Raw genomic sequence first — 21,634 nt, 5'->3', positions numbered from 1 at the left:
AGCTCCCTTCAGCACTCATAAGGCCTACGTATATCCCACACAGTCGACTGCCAACTTCACTTCCTCTGTTTACATTCATTTAAGTTTTTCAATTAGCAAACATCCCCGATCGATACAGCGGCACTTAGCCTTCCAGCAGTAGCTTCGCCTCTTAACCATCTGTCCTTGGCCTGGGCTTCCTTCGCTTGGGAGAAAAGAAAAGAGATTTTGAAGCCTGGTTATTAAGACTCTTGATAGGGAATTGGCCTCTTGTTCTTTCTCCTGGTGGAGTACAGGCGAGAGAGGAGAGCGCTGAAGAAACCAGGTTCGTATCTCCTCCACGACCTTCCTAGTCCCTTCTCCTGAAACTACTTAAGCTATTTCAGTTTCAAGGCCTTCTCCTTCTCTGTCTCTGTCTCTCTGTCTGTCTCTCTCCCTCTCTCTCTCTTGCAGTAGAGTGGCAAGTCAGCGGTGATGTTTCCTCCCAAATGTCTGCAAATGTTAGCGGCCATGTCGACAATGTCCTCGAGCGGACACGATTCATGCTGGTGCGGAGCTAGTAAATGTTTGTAGCAGAGTAACTACTGGATCACAGAGTCCGATGTGCGGACAGGCCCAGTGGGGGTGTGTGAGCGGCGGTTCTGTCTGTAGTGTAATTCCTCCAACTGCACAGCAAATTCCTTTAAAGTGTTTGTCAAACAATTACACCTTTGAATTGTATGAGCATCACATGTCTTGTCCAGGAAGCCAGCTGTAAATGAATGAGGGTATTAAATACAACAGCATGCCCACTGGAATGTAAATGCAGTGCTCATGTAGGCAGCAAAAGAGGTTCAGACTTGTAATGCACAACATGAGAAGTTACAAAGTGATATCAAAAGCACTGTCTGACCTTTATTTATTGTAAAAAAATTAATAATAAAGGACAATTGTGAAGGTGCTACATGAACCACAGCATTGTGACTGGTGCTATTTCATTAACACAACTGCATATATGCATCTGTTTACTGTGTTGTTCAGTGAGGGCAAAAACATTTTTTTTTCTCGGACATTGTCAACAACAGCCATTAGTATAACACACAGCAGCCCAGAGTACTAAGCAAAGGTCTAGCCTGCGCTAATGCCCTGCAAGTCACCTGCGTAATGCAATGCTAACAAATTGATCTAGATCAAGAGCCCAGAGAGAAATAACAAGGACCCAGGGAGACTGGCCACTAATGAACATGTGTTTGGAGACAGCACCAAAGCAATGGCAATGATGAGAAACCTGATGCCCAGGACAGATAACCAGTGTGGAGGAGAACTGAAAGGTCTGAAGGCTGGCTTTTGGGAGCTTTCCTGCTATTGATGTTTGTAAATCATACCCAGTAGAGAACAGGACGCCAAGCGAAACCAAATAACTTCCTGCTAGGTAGAAACTCACCTATCAGACAACAGTTTTACTACTGCACATATCAGATTTCTAATAATTGATTTTTTTTTTTGTCTTAATTTATTATCATAAAACACTTGTACTTCTAGTACAAAATGTGTTTCTTTACAAGCAGGAATGCTTTTTCACTGACACTAGAAAAAAAGCCTTTTACATTTCAGTGCTTTCTGATGGAATGGGTAGCGATGTAATAATGCATTTATGCCGTCTCTTTAATCCTATCTCATGCTTTAGTGCTTATAACGTGAAACGGCAAACACAGAACTAGCTAGCTAGCTAAGTAAATAAATAAATATGTGAACAATGGTCACCCCATGACTTGCACTGAATTTACTCGCCTAAAATGTAGGAAAAGCACGAGACCATTCGTTCATCCAGCGATTGCCCACATGAAAGCTTCTTTGATGTTGACAAGCCAAAAACTTTATGACCAGGGCTTCGCAGAATGTTAAGTGGGTGTTGAGATGAAATGGTTTCATATGGACAGGATCTTAGTAAGCTACTAGACTGGTAAAAAAAAAAAAAAACAACAACAACAAAAAGATAGGGATGGTTTGAATCTAGAGTGCTGAGGAAGGCCATTAATCTCAAGATCTTCTATGTGTTGTCCATAGCAAATGGATGGAAATTGCCACATCACATAGTGCTATATCTAATTTAAAAGAACATTTAAAATGTCCATGGAGGAGTTATGACCCTGAATATCCAAATCTATTACCATTTTTAGCATTTCCTATCTAAAAGAATGAGGAATACCTTGGCCTTGCCATGCTCCAGTTGTTTGGGGCTGAACACAGGGCATTGTGTTGATATACATCTTCAATTCAATTTGTGGCTTGACATCCTCACTGCCTTCCACACATGCCAGCAGCTGAATGCTAATATTTAGCGAGGTGCTTATCCTTTTCAATCGCTCGGTGTTATTTGCGGCGATCCGTGGCATTTCTGTTTTGGCTCATCCCCTTTTATCCTTCAATCAAAAGTGGGATTTGTGAGGAATCAGGGTAAGGTAATGTCATGGGATAAACTTATGACACCCATATACATAATGAGCATTGTCTTTGTAATGAAGCCATGGTCCCAAAGTTCAGCAATGTCAAAACAATATCCATTTCCTCACACTACTAATCCCCTCTATTAATTTCCCCCCCTCTTTATCCAAAAAAGGGAACAGCAAAGACTTTCGTTTCAAAAGCTCCATGGTGCACTTTTAATACCTGCACACTCATCTTTAAATATGCTACATTATACTAAGCTTCTAAAGCATTCTCTGGTGCAGGGATGACAGTAACATTATATACTTGATTGCTAATTAAAGTGACTCCTCTCTGGCTAGGACTTCCTTTGCCCCAGATACCAGCTCCGAAGTAAAATTTGAAAGAAAACTTTTATATTTATACACAAGAAATGTGCGTCTGCTGGCATCCCTGCCGTGTCCTTGTCATTTAAGAGCCGGAGAACCTCTTCCTACCTCTCTCCCTATCACCCTGATTTATGTGTTTCTTTGCCGGCAGAGCCCGGCAACTGCGGGGAAATGTTCCCTGTCTGCCGCCGGTCGGCCAGCTTGGGCAGGAATCCTGACAGAGGCCCGTCAGTGCAGCCGCGCGGGGCGCTCGCAAGCGTTGACCTCCTGACGGCAGTCAGACAGCGGCCCCAGCTGAGGACAGCGCACCAGCGCCGAGGCAGCTAAATCCCCTCACCCACCTGCCTGTCACTGCCATAAATTAGAGCAGCACGCACAATTCTCACTGCTGTGCTGGGAGTAATGAGGGAGTGAAAGAGGAGAGCCTTTCTGGGAGAAGGTGAGGATATTTATGAGAGATCTATACATTTCAATATATCATGTATTTTCTCCATATAGCCACAACAATCCTGTGCTGACCTGTAATAGAGTCTATATCATTTCTACGTTAAAAGCAGATTGGACATTTGCAGCGCATTAGAATAATTAATGGGATTTGGTACATACTGCTATTTCAGTATGTCATTCCAATACTAAGATGCTGCCATGTGAAATTAGGAGTAACTAGGTTAACATTATCATTTCAAGTGTTACTTGGAATTGCAGTTCTTAAAGAAAAACAGCTAATTTCTTGAAGATGGATTAAAACGTTTCTCAGCACTCCATGGAATGGTGAGGTAATGTGAATAATGTAGTAAGTGAAGGTACTGGAGATTTCTCTCTGCTTGTCTGCATGTGGTTATGAGGGAGACCTGCTGAGATTTTCACAGGAACATCTCAATATTTTTCCCTGTTTTTTTCTCTTACAAGTATTCCCCCTCTCTCCCCGTTCTCTCTCTCTCTCCCTCACTCACACACACACAGACACACAGACACACACGCACACACACACACACAGAGAGAACACACCTCTGCCTGAGCTGTAGGGAGCTTTTTCCACTGACTCTCAAGTATTGAACCTCACTGTGAGAGAATGCAAGCAGTCACCCAAAATACCCTCCTGATAATGTGTTGGGGTTGAAGTTTTAGAGTGCAGACAGGTACTAGGGTAGACAGATGGCCATTCTATAAGCTACTCACCTGCACACTGTTCCCTTGTTCTATCTTTCTTTACCAGTATCATGCCAGCAGATTTCTGGCAGTAAGAAAAACTGATCTGTCACCCATTCATCATGCTTCCCATCTATCATATATACCATAGAAATATTGCAGTATTTGTAGATGAACTGAGATTGTTTCCTTATGACTCATTTCTACCAGATATAGCTTTGCAAGACAATACGGCAGTATATTGCAGATGAACTAGAGGTGGGAGGTGTGGCAAAATTGTAATATCACGATACTTGACACAATATGCATCATGATATTTCATTCTTTTCTTATATGAGTGAGCAAACTGGAACAGATCCAAGGCTATGACCAAACTTCAGTGCCCCTGAATACAATGTTTTTTGTTTTATATCAACGTTAGGGACAATAGCAGGAATGGAGGATGGATAATGACACATTTCATTTTTGTCCAATGAAGTCCTTGTTACTATGTGGTTTTGACAGTGTGACACCAGGTGGTGGTTATCTACTTTATAACTGATCTAAAACTATATTTCTATGACATATCCAACTGGAAATATGTTTTAGAAGTACTGACGATACCTACAACATGGTCAGAAAAGGGTATTATGAAAGCTAGTACAATAATGCTAAAATGCTCCACACCCCTGTCAGACCCTCATTAAGTTATGTTTAATTAGTTATAAGCCTGTGTTTCCTCTTCCTATAAACTGTAACATTTTGAAGTTCAAATTAGTATGCATTCAGAAGCCATAAGTCATGCAGTGCAACCACAACTGTAATATGGAGACACACTGCCAGGGCAAAATATATAGACTGTTCAATTTCAAACACTGTGCTACTGAGGGGCAATTGCAAATATGCAAACATTCTGACAATATGTTCAGGTGTAGCACGCTGGCCCAGAATAAATGTCAAGGCAAATTGTAGTGACATTTTCTTCATGGGGAGAAGGTTGCTGTCTGCAGGGTTCTATTAATTTGACAAACACCTGTGCAACTGACACCTGTCTAGCAGCACCCAGAAGGGTGTTAAAATCAGCTGAAACCCTGTGAAATGCTTGACTCAAAAAAAAGTGTTTGATTTAGGCCTAGTTTATTCTGGTAAATACATGGAGCTAAGTGGTTTCATACAGGTTTATGCAATATGACGTTGCAGAGTGGTTTCTCTGAAAATGTCATGACATCAGATATATTTGTTTAATGCAGATTGCTACTGTTGGAACAAAGCTGAAAACTATAGGCACTATAGTTCTGCTGCATTTTATTTCCCCTGTCTAGTCCTGCACTTCCAGTTCATTTATTCAAGCTCCATCCATATAGAAATTGGACATGTTTCAATGGATCGCACTTACCATAAGCAATATGGAGACTGCCAATGTGTGCGTGCTTTTCCGCATGCCTAGAAATTCTCGCTCGCTTGTATTCTCTTGCAAATTTACATTTTTTTTTTATCCTCGAGAGGAAGACCCGTTGCCTTCTCTCTCGAACAAAGGGGGCCATGATTTCGACTTGCACCATGCAAATGTTTCTGCGTACAAGGGCAGCCATGGAGAGTGGAGCAGGTGGCAGAGAATCCTCTTGACAAAAGAGGTGAAACAAGGGACAGAAAGTGCCAGTCAAATGGCCCGATGGAATTTAGCCGCAGCCGACGTTAGCAGTGCGGGCCGAGGGGAGTGGCTGGTGAACTCCCTGACAGGGCTTGGGTCACTCCCATTCTGTGCAGGCACTGCCTGTTTCCCTCAGTGTCAAATACGAGTGTGTTTTAAGTGCTTTATGAATATGCATGCGTGATTCGAATATGATAAATCTAGGCAAGGCTCAAAGGTGCTTTCTGAATGGGGTGAGGAATTCTGTCCATGTATTTTAGACTGATGTTTTGAAGTCTGAAATGAAATTGTTCTTGGTCTGTATAGTAATAATGGAAAAACTTGATAGGAGAAAGAGAGGCTTTGTCTTTCATTTATTAAATGCATGGAGCTATCTCAAATAACTGGAGGAAAAGTAATATCCTCTCCTGATTCATGGTGATAGAGCATTTCATCTGTGAGGAGAGTATTTCTTTCTCTCTCTACAATCACCTTTGCCCCCTATCACCATCTGTCTAGAAAAAGCACTGACACAGCAATATAACTGATATGCAGTAAATAGCATAGCAGGTGTAATTAAATGGCAATGTCTTGTCATTAATGCCTTTGATAATGATACTTATCAAGATCACACTTTTTATTCAGTTCCACACCAGTTAAATTATGCAAAAAGAGCATATAAATTCACTGTGAAGTACATTAACCCTTATATAACCATCGCTGCAATGTTTGGAGTTTGCCTACTGTGGAATGTGTCCATGTCACTGTTCCGTGTTTGCATATGTATGTGCACGTGTGTGTGTGTGTGTGTGTGTGTGTGTGTGTGTGTGTGTGTGTGTGTGTGTGTGTGTGTGTGTGTTTAAGTGGGTATTCAGTTTGGGCCATTCTATCAGGGCATGTCTTTGAAGTGTTGCAGCACTGCCACTGCAATAAGGACCTTGTCCAACTCTGAAGCATTGCTCGGCTATGGTAAAGCAGAAAGTTTTAGCAAATTGACATCTAATCCGCAAAAGCCAAATACTTACTATATTGGCAGTTCCTTCCCATGTACTCCCCAGGACATTCACAGGAATAGTTGGCCACCAGATCGGTACAGATGCCTCCATGTTTACAAGGATCCCTTTCGCATTCATTAACATCTGCAAAACACATAGCACAGACTGTGATCATTCCTTTGAATCAACTCCAGAGGCAATTAGTGTCCCATCTTTCTCATTTAAATGCAATGGCCTAGCCCTCTTATTGAGTTGGGTCTGTTTGCTATTTGATATTGGCTTCTCCCCAGATAATGGTCATAGAAACGGTAAACACTCCTACTACTTAATCAAATTAAATGAAGACAATGGGCACAGAAAAGTTTGTCGCTATTGATGAGAAATGAAATATCATGGCCTTACCGAAAGTTCCTTGGTGAATGAATTAAGTACGGAATGTGACAGTGGGATGTCTTCTGATACAGACAGACGGCCAGGGAAAGGTGCAAAAAATTACTGCAACTCTGGAGCAAATTCCACTCAGGAAGTGGAGAAACGTCTTGTCAGTATTTTCTTTGCTGTGCAGAGACTTTTAAATCGAATGACAGTTCTAAAGACACCATAATGAAAATATTGTCTACTGAGGTTTGCTTCCACATGTTACTACATAACCTTGACAAGTATAATGAAACGTTAATAATAGACATGGAAAAGTAAAAAAAAAAAAAAAGGAGCCGTGCAGTATTTTTAGACCTTGCCCTTGCAGCCAGAACGTTACACCTAAATCAATATAAAAATATCTGCAGGCACAGAAAGTGAGGTTTGGTATTTTTCCAGTTTCTGCAAAAGTTATATGGTCACATATCCAAACAAAACAAGCCACCGTTATCATCTGCTGCACACATATGCCTACAACAAATGCTGACCACAAATATGGTGATGAGGCATGAGAACAAAATGCGGACTACCATACCCATACTTTCAGTGCGAGCGAGAGAATGCTGGGATGCCTCATTTCACCTGTAATGTACATGAATGAACTGACACACGTCATAAACTCCTGCTTTAAAAATAGAAGGTGTCACGAGGGCCTTCTGTGTAGCATGTGTCTGATAAGAGGGAGGCTTGGGAAATCTCTCACGCTCTCACTCAAGACAGAAGATCAGCCCTCGTCAAGCAAGAGTGAGCTCATAAGTGTATGATCTCCAGAGAGAGAGACAAAGAAAAGGGAGGGGGGAGAGAGTGAGAGAGAGAAAGGTGACAAAGCATGAAAAGGAACTGAATCACAGTGAAAGGCACGATCGGGAGGGGAGAGCGTGAGAGAAAACAGAACGAAGACGAGAAAATGAGCATTAGGGCATCTGCCATGTCATCCGCATGTGTAGAGGATTTGCACTCGGGCCCATGCAATGTCGCTGTGGTGCACCACTAAGCTCAGGTGCAAATAAACCCATTCACAAGCACACCTTTGGCTTCATTCCTCTTTGGCGAGCCTGGGTTCTCTTAATTAACTGTGTCACAGAGGAAGACCAGTAGGGGATGGCAGGTGCATTTATTACCTGGGAGTTTTTGTTTAGAATGCACAGTACATATACGACGTGAGTAATGATGACAACGTGTTTGCTGCAGCAGCAGAGAGGTGAAAGTTCATATGAAAAAGAAATTCAATAGCACTACAGCGGTACATGTAGCAGCCCAGCTGCACCGCACTGCTATAGGAAGGTAATTTATTTATTTTTGCTACCTGCATTGCTTGTCCTTCATGACACTGTGCTAAAAGCATGCGTGAAATAAAACTGACAACAGTATGCAGTACAGTCTATCTCTGTAGGTACGCATTAAATAAGGTATGCAGAAGCATGCAGAAACAGTGACAAACTATGGCAAGCATGGCCAGCAGAGACAGCTCCATGGGAATTCAAGCCCACAGGAGTATAAACTACAGTGTTGCTCTGGAGGATGCTGTTTCTACTGGCCAGCCTTATAATCAGTATTTCTCCTGAAGCACAATCAGTTCTGGCTATCACACATATTTCCTAAAATATTTGTTTGAATAAAGCAAAATCCCCTGTTTTCCTATTAATTCTAATGGACAGAACTGATTGTGGTTTAAGAGCAAATAAAACCAGGGTCACCACCTTTTCCAGAAGTCTATTCCAATAGCCTCAACCTGAAAGTGTCTTCTGCCTGTACTTTGCCTCCTGACCTTTGATTGGCCAAAAATTGGCAGGGGGCAGGGGAAATGAGGACTGACAAAGAAACTGTCCAATATGATTGCATTGTTTGTTCAACTTCCCACAATTCGAGAGAACACTGCAAAAAATTGACAAATGGAAGTGAGAACTGGAAACCCACACATTGCTGCCAAAAACCTGGAGCAGACTGGTGAAAACCAGATGGGTGGCAGCCCTGTCTACGATTCCTATCTATCCAGCTCTTTACAGCACACTACGGAAGGATTCTACCAGAATAAACAAAAGACATGGCTACCAAACCCCATTCTGCAACTCAAAATCTACAACTTCAAACTAGCACACCTGCTACTCATAATGAAGACCTCTATGTACCCTGTTATGTTAGATTCAGGTGGGTTAGGTCAGGTTTAGAACTCAGCTCTCCAAGAGGGTACTGGAATAAACTTGGACTCGATTGAGAGAATCAAATTAAACACTCAGTGGGGTCTGTCTAGTAAATTGCACTTAAGGGATAATTTTCCAGTACCACCATACAATGCACCATAATTGCTCTCTGTAGCTCATGTAGACCCATTACTGCAAATTTGAAGAAAAAAAAAATTCTATGTAGCTGCTTCTCTCCAACTGATAAACGTTATTGCTTTAGAAATGGACAAACAGGTAGTTGTCAAAGGTATACGGTCTTGATAGCAGGAGATTGTCACAATCAAAGGGGATTATGCTTTAATTAATTCAACCAAGAGAGACCTACTGCTCTCATTAACGATCATTAACCTGACAAACGAAGACTCGGGAGTGCATTGCTGATTACAAGAGCAAATTAGTATTGCGCCATTAGCCTCTTGAAAATTCTAAGTGAGCATTAATGTTTGTCATTACCCTCCATAAATCCACCGATTGTGAGTAGACAATCAAATTGAATTGGAGGAACATTACGGGAAGGCATGAACACTAAAGGCATATTTGAGTGGCATGTGGAATTAATTGCTGGTTGCAAGTAAAACTCTACAGAGGTTTATTTTTAAGGAAAAAAAAAAAGCCGTGTCACTTTTGTCACTTTGTCAGACACTGTGGCGTCTCAGAGTCAGTGAGCAGATGATTGCAATATCAAACATCAAATGAGAATTACCCATGATGTTTGCCATGGAATAAGCATCTTACCATATGAAAAAAAAAGAAATTACCCACTGTGGTGACAACTGCACAAGTGAACACCCTAGCTTACACATGATTTACTCTTGATTAAACGCAGTGGCAATTATTTCCTGTTTCTGCAGGCTTTTCCTCTTCTTTGTAATTCGTATTGCAATTCCCATCCATTCACACCAATTAAATCCTGCAAACAAAACGTCATAATTGCAAATTCATTTGAAGCCATCCAAATAGCTTCATGTGAAAGCTTATACTGGCTGCTTCATTGCTTTTTTTTTTTCTGCTCACTACTTCGAAGCATTCACATCAGCGTTACGTGTCTTTATGCAGAATCTCAGGGTGCCGTGACACCACAAGCAGGCAAGTTCCATCGTCTGCTTTTGCATGGAAAGTTTTTTTGCATGTCCTTTCGTAGCCACTGAACTAGTCACTGAACTCTAGTGCTTAGGTGCTGTGGGCAGCACTAGCCTGCATGACCCATCTGGCAGAAATGGAGGCTGCTTTTTTGTATATGGCAAGTAGATCATGGAGGTTTGAAGAGCCAGACCCCAGATCAATCAAGTATGTGCATGTGTGAGCAGAATAAGGGGAGAGAGAGAGAGAGAGAGAGAGAGAGAGAGAGAGAGAGAGAGAGAGAGAGAGAGAGAGAGGATTACCTTGAGGGGTGAGGGCTGGAGTAGCTAATCCACATAGTCAGAGAGTCACAGTCACACTTAGAGGCTCAAGGTCAGGTAAACAAAACTCTGCTGTCCACGTCACCAAGGCTTCTCCACCAGGAGCCATCACACTGAATTAATCCCAGCTCCCTGACCACACACACACACACACGTGTGCTGTCATGGCTGCCATGGGACTCAGTAAGTCCTGCTTCTGTAAGGATGAAAGAGCTACTGAGGACATATGATCCAGAAAGAGGAAGGTCAACAGCTAAAATGTGCTCTAGAGCTTAACACTGTAGGAGAGCGTACTGCGATGGTGATGATGCCATGCAGAGAAGGCAAACCGGTGATGATGAAACAATGTTAGCTAATTTATAATAGCATGGGATGACATACAGTCACGGTACATCCTACTGCAGTCACCAATCCTCCATTGCTTTCACATGCCGACAGTTGTTGCTGGATCAATGTATGTAGAACCAAGTGGTTTTTGTTTTTTTCTCCCAGACATTGGCTCCTTAGCAGGGAATGGGAGTCGTACAGGGGATTTGGGAAGTCTTATCCATTAAGATGCGCTGCCTGACATTGGCCCTTGCAGGCAGACAGCAGTGGCTGGCCTGGGTCCTTGGCTGGGCCACTGTCTGCTGGATGACTGATGAGGTGCTTGGCTTTGTAGAAGACAGCAGAGGCTTAACCTGATTTCATGTTCTGAGTACACACAGCCATTTCTAAAGAGCAAGGGGCAGGAATACGAATGCACGTGTGTGTGTGTGTGTGTGTGTGTGTGTGTGTGTGTGTGTGTGTGTTGAAGGGTGTGTGAGGGAGGGTAAGAGAGGGACAGTTGTATTTTTATGTTTAAATTACTGTATGTGAGGGTATGAGTGTAAGTCTGTGCAGAGAGTGAGAGGGATAGAAATCCAGAGAAGTACTGGTTTCATTTTATGCACAAAACGCCTCCGTGTGGGAGTATGCCCGTACATGCCGTGTTTGTGTGTGTATGTGTGTGTGTGTGGCATGTGCTATAGCTCCTTACCAATCAACATTCATTCCCTTACAGCTCCGAGCACTAAAAAAAACCAAACTAAATTCCAGAAACACATCCACACCCACACCAGTAGCACACATACATACACACACACACACACACACAAACACAAAATCTGGCAAACCTTATCCCGACCTTAACTACCATCTAAATCTTTATCAGGCCTTTAACAACACTCCACTCAGCCATTAGACTCAGGCTTCTCTCTGATTGGCTCTGGCTCTCTCTCTTCCTCTTCCCCTGACTCCTCTCCCCAGTACCTGCTTCCTGGGAAGTATCTCTCAGTTGGGATATAATGAGAGCGATGAATGGTGCTGTGTGACAGGGAAGGCAGGGAGCGGCAGCACGCTACACCGGCAGTGCGGGGTCCGCGTGAGAGAGCGAAGGGGACGTGGAGGTGAGGCGGCCAGTCCCGTGCCCAGCAGGTGCCCCCACTGTGCATACACCTGCTCCAGGTCCCACCTCGAGCGTGCCGCCCGCATGATTACTAGAAAGGGACGCAGCAGAGACCCAATAGCAGGGTCAGCGCAGCGGAATTACAGGCAAAAGTCCCAATTCGATTTGACATCGTGTTTAAACAGCTTTGGGCCCCAGCGCCACAGAACAAAGATGCACCAACACTTCATTTCTGAGCACACATGCGGCTACCTAATAACTGCTCAGGCTCATCCTGAAACAGATGTTATGCCAACAGTTTCCATTTGCCCCTTAGCCACTGGGCTGAGCTTCCAAAAGAGTTCCTTAAATAAATAATACATTTAATATGTGCAAAAATAAACATGGCAGGGACATTTAACAGAGTGTAAAGGGCTTGCGCATGCTCATGGCACACAGTGCACTTAGTATTGCACTGTACCCAGCACTGACATCGGACGTCAGCTCGTTTGTAGGGACTAAGTGGAGAAACCTAATTGCTGAAGTGTTTACACTTTCCTTTCAGGTAGCCTGGCTGCTAATGCAAAAAAAAAAAAAAAAGTTAATTCATTATTTATTTATTTTTTTTTAAATAACAGCAAAAAAAAAAAAAAAGGCCCTCATGCATATTCAACAGCTTGTCGATGTGACTGCTTTAAAGAGCACACAGGAATGACCCTAATTAGAATAATTTGGTGCTAATTGCTCGTAGTGCTGTCACTTTCAGTGATGCCCAAATCTTAATTAATGCAATGGGAGTTGGCTCCTATATGCTTGTGCTCTATGGCCACAGAATGCTCCTGTGAAATGATCTCGAGATGTAGGGCTTGGCTGTTGAGAGAATTGGCCTTATCAGACCCACTGGCAGGAGTTCTGTGGTGAAACGTGTAAGCCCGCTACATTTGCCGCGGCAACAGATAAAATCCCTGTACCAGATATATCGAACCACCTCTCTGCCAGTCCGGTTTGACAAGCGTTGCAAGCAGACGTAAGTTGCAGATGGATGCAGATGATCACAGAAACTTCTATATGGATCCAGCAGGAGAAATTTTGGTCCAGCTGGAGGAATTCACATTTCTAGGAGGAATTTCTCGGCTGCTATCCCAAGTGTGCTCCGCTGTCCCTGTTCCTCTTTCAGTCCGAAAACAAAAAGGAGCGGCTCAGACTTCGCAGCTCCATGTAGCCATGATGAGGCCAAGGCACTGCTTAATTAGTGTGAGCGGACCCTGGCAGTTGATATTCTCAGCGAAGTCTGCAGAGAGAGAAAAAGAGACCCAAATACTAGTGATTTACTGAGCAGCTCTCTGTGACACAGAAGACGCAGGTGATGGCATTTAGAAAAGCTTCTGCAGGCTGGTGTCAGGTGGCCCCACTTCACTTTGACTGTAGATGCTTAAAAGTAGTGTTTTCACACCTGAACCACCCCCAGACACAGCGTATAAGGACTTTTATGTTTTAATTAGCTAAAATCTTCATTAAAAGCAGAAAGTTTAAAGGTAAATGAGTACTTTTAAATCGCCTAACGCTTAAGCAATCTCTTAAAAGTCTTGGTTTGATTCTAATGCTTGTGAGTAAATACCTATATGGAGCACATTAAGTGAAAGTGATGCTGAGATCATTTCCTTCAGAGTGCTGTTTAAAGCTTTTAGTGGGTCACACTGAGAGACATTCTGAGAGAGAGCAAGAGAAAAAGAGAGGGCGAGAAAGGCAGATGAGAGGCAAACACCACAAGGCCACGCTGAAGACTTCTAGAGGGTCCTTAAAAGCCCCTCTCAATTGCACTCCGAAGAGCACTTCAAGTGTCATCGTCCCCCCGGGGGCAAGAGACATGGCACAGAATACGAGCAGCATACCGATCAGAGGCGAAGAGCAGAGTGCACAAATGCACCAGCGAAAGAACCCTCTAAAAACCATCTTGGAGATGACGTGAAGTGACGGGCCCCAGAAAGCTGCTTACTGTGCTTGTATTTATTCTAGCACATGGGTGGGTTGTTTATTTGTTTTATTTGTTAGTTTGTTTTTGCTTTGTTTGTGGCCGATTTCATTAAACAGTGAGGTGATGCTGGGCTCTGACGGCATTCCAGCGGAGCTCTTTCTAAAGCATAAGGGTTGGGGTTTATAGTCACTGCGGAGCTGGAAACGTATTTGATGTGATCAGCACACCCCTGCCACCGGCTGGACCATGCCTGCTGCATAAAAAATGAATGGAGTGGTTTAAAGATGATTAGAATGTTAATTTTGCTTTGTCTCAGAGGAAGAGTTCCTCTGATCCTCCTTATTTAATAGAACAGACTCCAACCCACGCAATGATTTTAAAAAGCAATATCAATGTGTAGTTGTTCTATTATTTCTTATGGATCTTGTGAATTGATAAAATCCATTTCCATAAAATCTCCATAAAAACGCCCCAGCATAAATAGCTCTCACAGGACTGAGCGCTGAATATCATTAAAGGTCCATATCCTGCTCTAGAAGACTTTTTTTTTCTGAGGCAAAGACCATATCTCCCTTTCTGTGTATTCACGTTCTCTCTATCCTATGAAGACACCCCTGCAAGCACCCGTTCTTCAGCAGCATCTGAGATGATGACTGGATGCAGATGTTTGGTATTTGATCTTTGCAGATTTGCATCGCACTTTTATCAGCATGTTTGAAGATGTCGGTGCGGTGCAGGAGGGAGAGCTGGAATCCACCCGTGCTACCGTCGCCAGGGAACAACTGTAGGGCAGGAAAATTGTAACCCACCAAGTCAATGACCCTCAACCACAGCCCTCCTATTGCAAAGAAGACAATAGTACATGCTTACTGCCAATTTGACCCACCGTTATTGAACACATTGATTTCTAGGCGGTTGCTGTCGGTCAGACACAATCTGCTTGGTTACAGGGCATGTGGCGGCAATGGGAAGAATCGGCAAATGCAATGGAATTAGACTAATACCCTGGGTGTTTAAAAAAACAAACAACAGAATGGTAAAAAAAGGAAAAAAAAAGCTGACGATATGGGACTCGGTAAACAATACAGGTTTGGCGGGAGCTAATCGCGATTCGTGTTCCATGGCATTGGTATTCTACCAGTGTCTTCCAGCTGAGAGGGAGTGGCTGGTGGGGATTGGATGGCGGGATTGTGGCAGTGGTGCGAATATCGGCGGGGTTTCAGTGCTAACAGGCTCTGGCGGGGAGCCAGCACCGCTGTAGCGGAGGAGGGCCCAGCAGAGGCCCAGCTCTGGTGATGAGAGAGAGCAGTTGCACATTTACTCAGGCTGGGGAGAGGGGGAAAGGGAAAAAAGAGAGATGGAGAGAGACAGAGAGAGAGAGAGGCAGAAGGGCGAGAGGGGAAAGGAGATGTGGGGGAGAAGGAGGCATGTGAATAAAAAGAGGTGAACAGAAAGGGGCTAGCAGGGAGGAAGGGGTGGTTGGAGATGCAGAGAGTGAGAGAGCTAGAGAGCTAGAGAGAGAGAGAGAGAGTGTGTGTGAGATAGAGAGAGAGAGTGAGAGAGAGAGAGAGAGAGAGAGAGAGAGAGGGTGAGGGAGAGAGAAGAAAGGCCCTGAGAGAAACAGAAAGGGGAGGGAATACAATAGGACAGAATGTAGAGTGTTCTCCCAGGAGAGAGCAGGAATGATAGAATTCCATCTCTCCTTGGTTCTCTGCAGCTTATTGTAGTTTGCCTTTGTCACTGGAAATGCACTCTATCTACTGAATGATTTGGCTGTTTGATTGGTTGATTGACTGATTGTTTGTTGGTTTGTTTATTTTTTTGCCCTTTCAGATGGTATCTGAAAAGCACAAAAAATGGCAAAATGTAATATTCTTCAAATATGCTTTACTGCCACATCTTAAAGAAATTTCCAAAAGGACAGCATTGTACATCACTTCCCATATTTAAGTCACGAGATGAACTAAATGAACATTGATGCCACCAAGGCAAAGACTACGGAATACATAACAAGCTAAAACACTGCATTCTGTTGTGGTTGGATCCAATTCCTCTGAAGACGCCAAAGGCATTAAGATGTTCTGTGTCAATGCAAACATCATTCTACCCCCTCCAGTAAGCTCAAATCCTCAAACAACACCCTGGAGTGATCTAGGCACCCTGACTGTGACACCCAGCCTCCCTCTCGTCCCGCTGCTCTGTCCTCTTCCACCTTTTGGCCTACTTCCTGGCCAGTCGCTCCGAGCGAATGCGCACACCTGGCTGATTGACGGCGTAGGCGATGCTCTGGAGAGCTGTGCGACGGGGCCAGACGGCCTCCCGCGAAACGGACAGGTCACCGCTGATCTCCAAGATGCTCATTTCCATGGGCGCCGGCTAAACAAGGCGTCTGGGGAAAAGCCAGACGCCTGGAGGCGGGTCTGTTTGTGACCCCTTCTGAGCCCTCCGACGCGAGGTCCTCAACTGACCTGGCTTACGGATCCTCCGGCTTGTTATCTGAGATTCTTTCAGACTCCCGGGAGATGGGGCCAGCTTGGCCCGGGCTGGGCATTTGGTGTGAGAGAGCACAGCGGACTACAGCAGCCTCTTCATTCGGTCTACAGCTTTTACAGCGTAAAAGGATAATTGTCTTTGTACGTTTGTTAATCTGAATGTGCATGCCTGGGTGTACACACACGTGCGCACACACACATACATAAACACACCCACTCACAAACATAAAGACATACAAAAGGACATGATAAAAGGTAAATAGTCAACACCTAGCCTCCTTCTTCCATAGCCAATCTAGTCATGTTGAAAAAGAAACAACAACAACAAAACACCAACAACAAAAGACCCAGCAGCAACCCACAGAGTTCTTTCATGTAAATAAGCAACACATGAGTAATGCACAGGCTCATTTCACACCTCTCATTTGATAATAGGAAATGTCGACCCAGCGCCTGAAGAACAGTTAACCCCTGTTTTTGCAGCTGAATATTTTCCTGTTGTGGTGCCATTTAGCTGCTGTAAATAAATCGTCAGCAGGGCCATGTTGTCCCTGGTCACAGGCTCCTGCATAAGGAAGCCTCTTGTTAGAGGCGAAAGAGGGGCTCACGTACACATGGAAAGCACAGCGCTACGCGCTGTCCCCCTTGACCCTTGCAGCGTCTAGACCCGCGATGAGACAAAGAGACGCTCCTAATTAGTTTTTTCCAAAGTCCTGCTGAATGGCGTGGGGTCCTTTGGAAGACTGTGATGTAAATGACTCCAGTGAGTTTGGACGGCGGACGGCAGGCCGTATGCAGGTTCGATGGAACATAAGGGATGGGACACGGGTTCTGCCTTTGAAATTGGGCTTTGACGGAGCCCGCTGATATCTTATCGCGCTGCTGTTGCACTGCTCTCCGTGGCTGTGTCTCAGACTATGTGTGGAGCGTGTTTTCGTGCGGTAGGTCGGTCTTTTCTGCTCAGTTCGTGATGAGGATCAAGTGCTCAGAGGTAGGGAGATGGAGATCGTCAGCATCTGTGACCTGTTCCATGCAATCACGTCCGCTCTGACACCTGCATGCTCGAGGTGTCAAAAATGTCTCATCACTAAAAGAGGCATTAACTCGGCAGGGAAATGGTAGGAGATCTCATAAGTAGAGGGCTGGATTGCTGGTGTGAGACACCAGTGAAACCACGGCAACAGGGGGTCCAGGTGACAGCAGACACTAACTATGACTGATATAGCTATGGAGCTGGAGGTTTTTTTTATTATATGTTTTCAGCAGACATCCATTGTGTAGGTGGGCTGGAAACGAAGTTATCTAATCTTTTATAGACCAGTAAACTGTGTTTGGTTTGTCTGCACGTCTTTGTGTGCATGTGGGTGTGTACGTGTGTGTGTGGATTTGGATGGCAGTATGCAGTTGAGACACTACAATTGTCTTCAGAAAGGTTGGTCTTTAGCACAGTGCTAGATCATCTGACCTGACTGAGGAGAGTAGCAGACCAACCAGACTGTGAGAGTTGCTTTCTTCTGTTTAAAATCATCAGAAATTGAAAGGCACTGACTGCCCACAAGATTTCTTTCCCTACCACTGGATAAGCTCATGGCTGTAAAAAAAAGAAAAGAAAATGCCACTGACAGCCTCTCAGCAGTGTTTCTATTTCAGAGGTAAATCTCTATTAATAAAGTAGTGCACATTAAAAAGATGTAAAAGCTTATGTCGTGTGCTGTCTCAGCAGTTAACCTGCATTTCAAATGGTACCAGCTTCTCAGATATTATCTCCATGTAATGACACCATTAATGTGCTTACTCTCTGAAGTCATGAAATATGGAAACATGGGGGGAAAAAAAAGGTATGTTAACTTAAAAAAAAGACACATTGTCTTTCTAACTGAGACTCCAGTACAGTCTTTCATAAATAGTCATACATTTACCTGATGCCTTTATCCAAAACAACTTACAATTCTGACTGAACACAACTTGAGAGTTAAGGGCTTTGTTCAGGGGACCAACAGTGGCAATCTGGCAGTGGTGGGGTTTGAACTGGCAACCTTCTGATTACTAGTCAAGGACCTTAACCACTGGTAGTGGTAGTGGTACACAGGTCATAATAGTTACAATCTCAAATGACAAGTCATATCCTGAGTGGATCGTGTCATTTACAGATCAGTTTTGATCTATTCAATATATGTGTAACAGTAAATAAAGTATGCAAAAAAGAATGCACCCTGACACCTTATTCCTTCACTATCACTCAGTCCTTCTATCTGTACAGTCTTGCTCTCTCTTCCCCCCCACTTCTGCCCAGACTATCACCTGTGGCTGTACTGAGAGTTGGAAGGAAATGGCTGGTAGGGCTCTCCAGTGAGTCTAGGGAGGTTATGCGCCGCCACATCTCAGCTCCGCGCCACAAACGCAACATGGCACTGACTGCCGAGCATGTCCGGACCTTGGCTCACGCCCGAGCTACTGGCCAGACAGCTCTGACTCCTCTGCTCCCGAATACGTGGTTTTATAACTGCCCCAGCTGATGGTAAGTCCATGCTATGGCTGCTGTGTTTCTGAGCCTGGAGGATTCCCTCATGGTTTTAACCTTTAGTCACACTGCAGTAGGGAAGACTCCCCAGTCAGGCTGAACTATGTGCATGGTGATCATAATGGTGCATGTGCCATATTAAATGTAGATAGGTTAATGAAGTGTAGGCAATGTATGATTAAGTACAAAGTGTATTGTAATTATATAATGATTAAAAAAATGCCATTTCTCACTGAAATTAGGCTCTAATTATTCCAGCTATGGCTTTATCCCTGCAAATCAGCTTAGTTTTTAATTAGGTTCCACAATGCTGCATCGCTTAATTTTCTACAGACAGGAAATTAAAGATAAAATACTTAGTTTCATTTTTTAAACTTTTTTGTTTTGTCTTTTTTCAGGGTTATTTTTTTAGTATAAATTATTATTATTATTATTATTATTATTATTATTATTATTATTATTATTATAAATTTCTACTGAAAACTACTGTTGTACACATACTAATATAGCCATGACAATACACAGTAATATTATAAATATAATATAAACATTTTCAGCATCAGAATGTGAGTTGAATAACATGTGGTGATCATTCCCATAACAATCCATAGGACATACATATCTTGGATTTTGTATTTAGCTGCCTAATATTAGACATTCATTCACATTTCTGCAAATTTATCTAACTAAATATAATTTGAAATTCCATTTGGAGCCCATTTTCTAACAGCAGCTAATGTAAACAGAAAGTGAAAAGACAAAATACAAAGCAGCTACATTGTTGAAATGGGCAGGGTTCAGTGACAAGGGCATTGCTCATAATAGAAGCAGAACAAGAGTTCATGAGGGACTGTTCACCACAAGATCTGGCACCATTATGCATAACCTTACCAGCCATTCACGCTACGTTAGTCAGAACCTGTTCAGCCCAAGCAAACACAGCTCATTTAAATATCAGGGCTAGCCTCAGATCCTAGCCCAAGGCATGACTGGTAGCATAAACAAGGCAAAATATGCTTATTGATCAAAGTGGGAATTAAATCCTGTGAAAGGTTTCTGGCCACTGCAAGCAATATACACACTCAGACATTCTTTCTGAGTCATAGTCAAAGCATGACCCACCCACCCAGGTCCTTATTTGAAAAGCTGTGTTTAATCTTGTTTTCCTTCCGTCCATGTGCCTTTTCTCTTGGGCGTTTGAAGAAGTCTGTGTATACCACAGGCTTCAACTACACTGGCTTTGATAACCTTCTGCCTACATTATCATGCACCAAGAAGACCCAATACCATGCCATAGAGGGATGGAGGGAGCGGGGGGGGGTTAGCACAACAATAAATACCTGATTCCAGAATCATAAATGAATGATAAATCATAAACAAATCATAAACCCCGGAATTCTAATTCTAATATTTAACCCCGGAATTCTAATTCTAATATTTAAGTTTACCCATCACCAATTGTTACTTTCGTACTCCAATTACAAAACCGGTAGCTTGAGTCATGGGCACATAATACAAATACCCACACATGCGCTCACACACACACACACACACGCGCACACACACCTACCTCATACTGAAGCAAGCTTTTAGTTGCGATGCTGAGTGGCAGGGGGTCATTCTGGGGAGGGGTAGTAATTGCCATGGACTCTATGATGGAGTCTTGGCACATGAGTGCGTGCCAAGCAGCCGTGCACTTCCAAACCCATTCCTCAGGCCTCCTGCCAGCTCCCTGGCAGAGCACTGTCCACGCACCCACCACCCCTCGATCGCCTGCCGCACCACTTCATTACAGTAATTGGCCATTTTAATTGGCGGTGCGGCTGCTAACAGGAAGCAGGCCCATCATTGCACTAATGACAAAACAGCTTTGGCTTTTGTGCCATATTGCAACCTGCTACACCGACGACAGCTCCAGCAGAGTTCAGCACTACCACCGCCCTTCAATCGCGAGAGGTCAAAAACTAAGCGGCATAACAGGAGGTCGAATGTAGGGAAGCTGGGATTCAAATTTTTTATTTTTTTTGCTATGGCATATCTAAACATAAAATGCTAGGTAACTTCAGATATTTTTATTTTAGAGAAGTTGGGCGAAGTGCACAGGTTGGTCCTGGAGCACAAGCACCAACAATCCAAGGCTCACGCTGGAGAGAACTAAGGGCTCCAGATTCGGGCACGAGCTTTATGGCATTTTCACACTTGAGTGTGCACCTAAGGACCAATTCTGGGCTTCTTTGAGGGAGAGGTCGATTTTCGCTGGTTTGCTTTCACACACAAGAACTCTATCCGAACCGTCCATTGATCGCACAATTCCATACGTAACATTTGCTGGTAGGAAGAAGTCTCATCCATTTGCTGCTTTTTATTATTTTGCTTGGATTCAAACACAGTGAGGAAGCAGTGAGGAAGATTGCCTGGAATTTGACTGAGCAGGAGTACCTGTAAACAAGGAGCTGTTCTTGTATGAGATTTTTGTTGCAGTGTATGTCTATAGATTGCTTTTTTTCCCCTCTAAAATACACCCTACAATGCTGTGCAAAATATTTTGGTTCCTGAGAAAGATGGAGGATGGAAGCGAATCCCAAACCAGAGCTTGCTAGTAGCGAACCGCAGACCACAGATTTTAAAAGGACCAGAGATCTGGACTGCTCCTGGGCTCAAAAACAGCTTTCACACTTGACCAAATGTTTTGAACTCACAAAGTAAACAGACCT

At 43.6% G+C, this 21,634-nt stretch overlaps 1 protein-coding gene across 3 annotated transcripts in view; it reads right to left on the bottom strand.

The window, feature by feature from the left end:
- edil3a (EGF-like repeats and discoidin I-like domains 3a) overlaps positions 1–21,634 on the bottom strand; it is a 112,302-nt gene that overhangs the window by 40,500 nt on the left and 50,168 nt on the right. For all 3 annotated transcript variants that reach the window (XM_027015065.2, XM_027015066.2, XM_027015067.2), the window contains one exon: positions 6,558–6,671. In XM_027015065.2, the coding sequence (XP_026870866.1) occupies positions 6,558–6,671 (114 nt within the window). The remainder of the gene's footprint in view (positions 1–6,557; positions 6,672–21,634) is intronic.

This window comes from Electrophorus electricus, chromosome 9, assembly GCF_013358815.1.
Source record: "Electrophorus electricus isolate fEleEle1 chromosome 9, fEleEle1.pri, whole genome shotgun sequence".
Classification (NCBI taxonomy): domain Eukaryota; kingdom Metazoa; phylum Chordata; class Actinopteri; order Gymnotiformes; family Gymnotidae; genus Electrophorus; species Electrophorus electricus.
The sequence above is the reverse complement of the archived record's forward strand: the minus strand, read 5'-3'. Positions and strand labels throughout refer to the sequence as shown.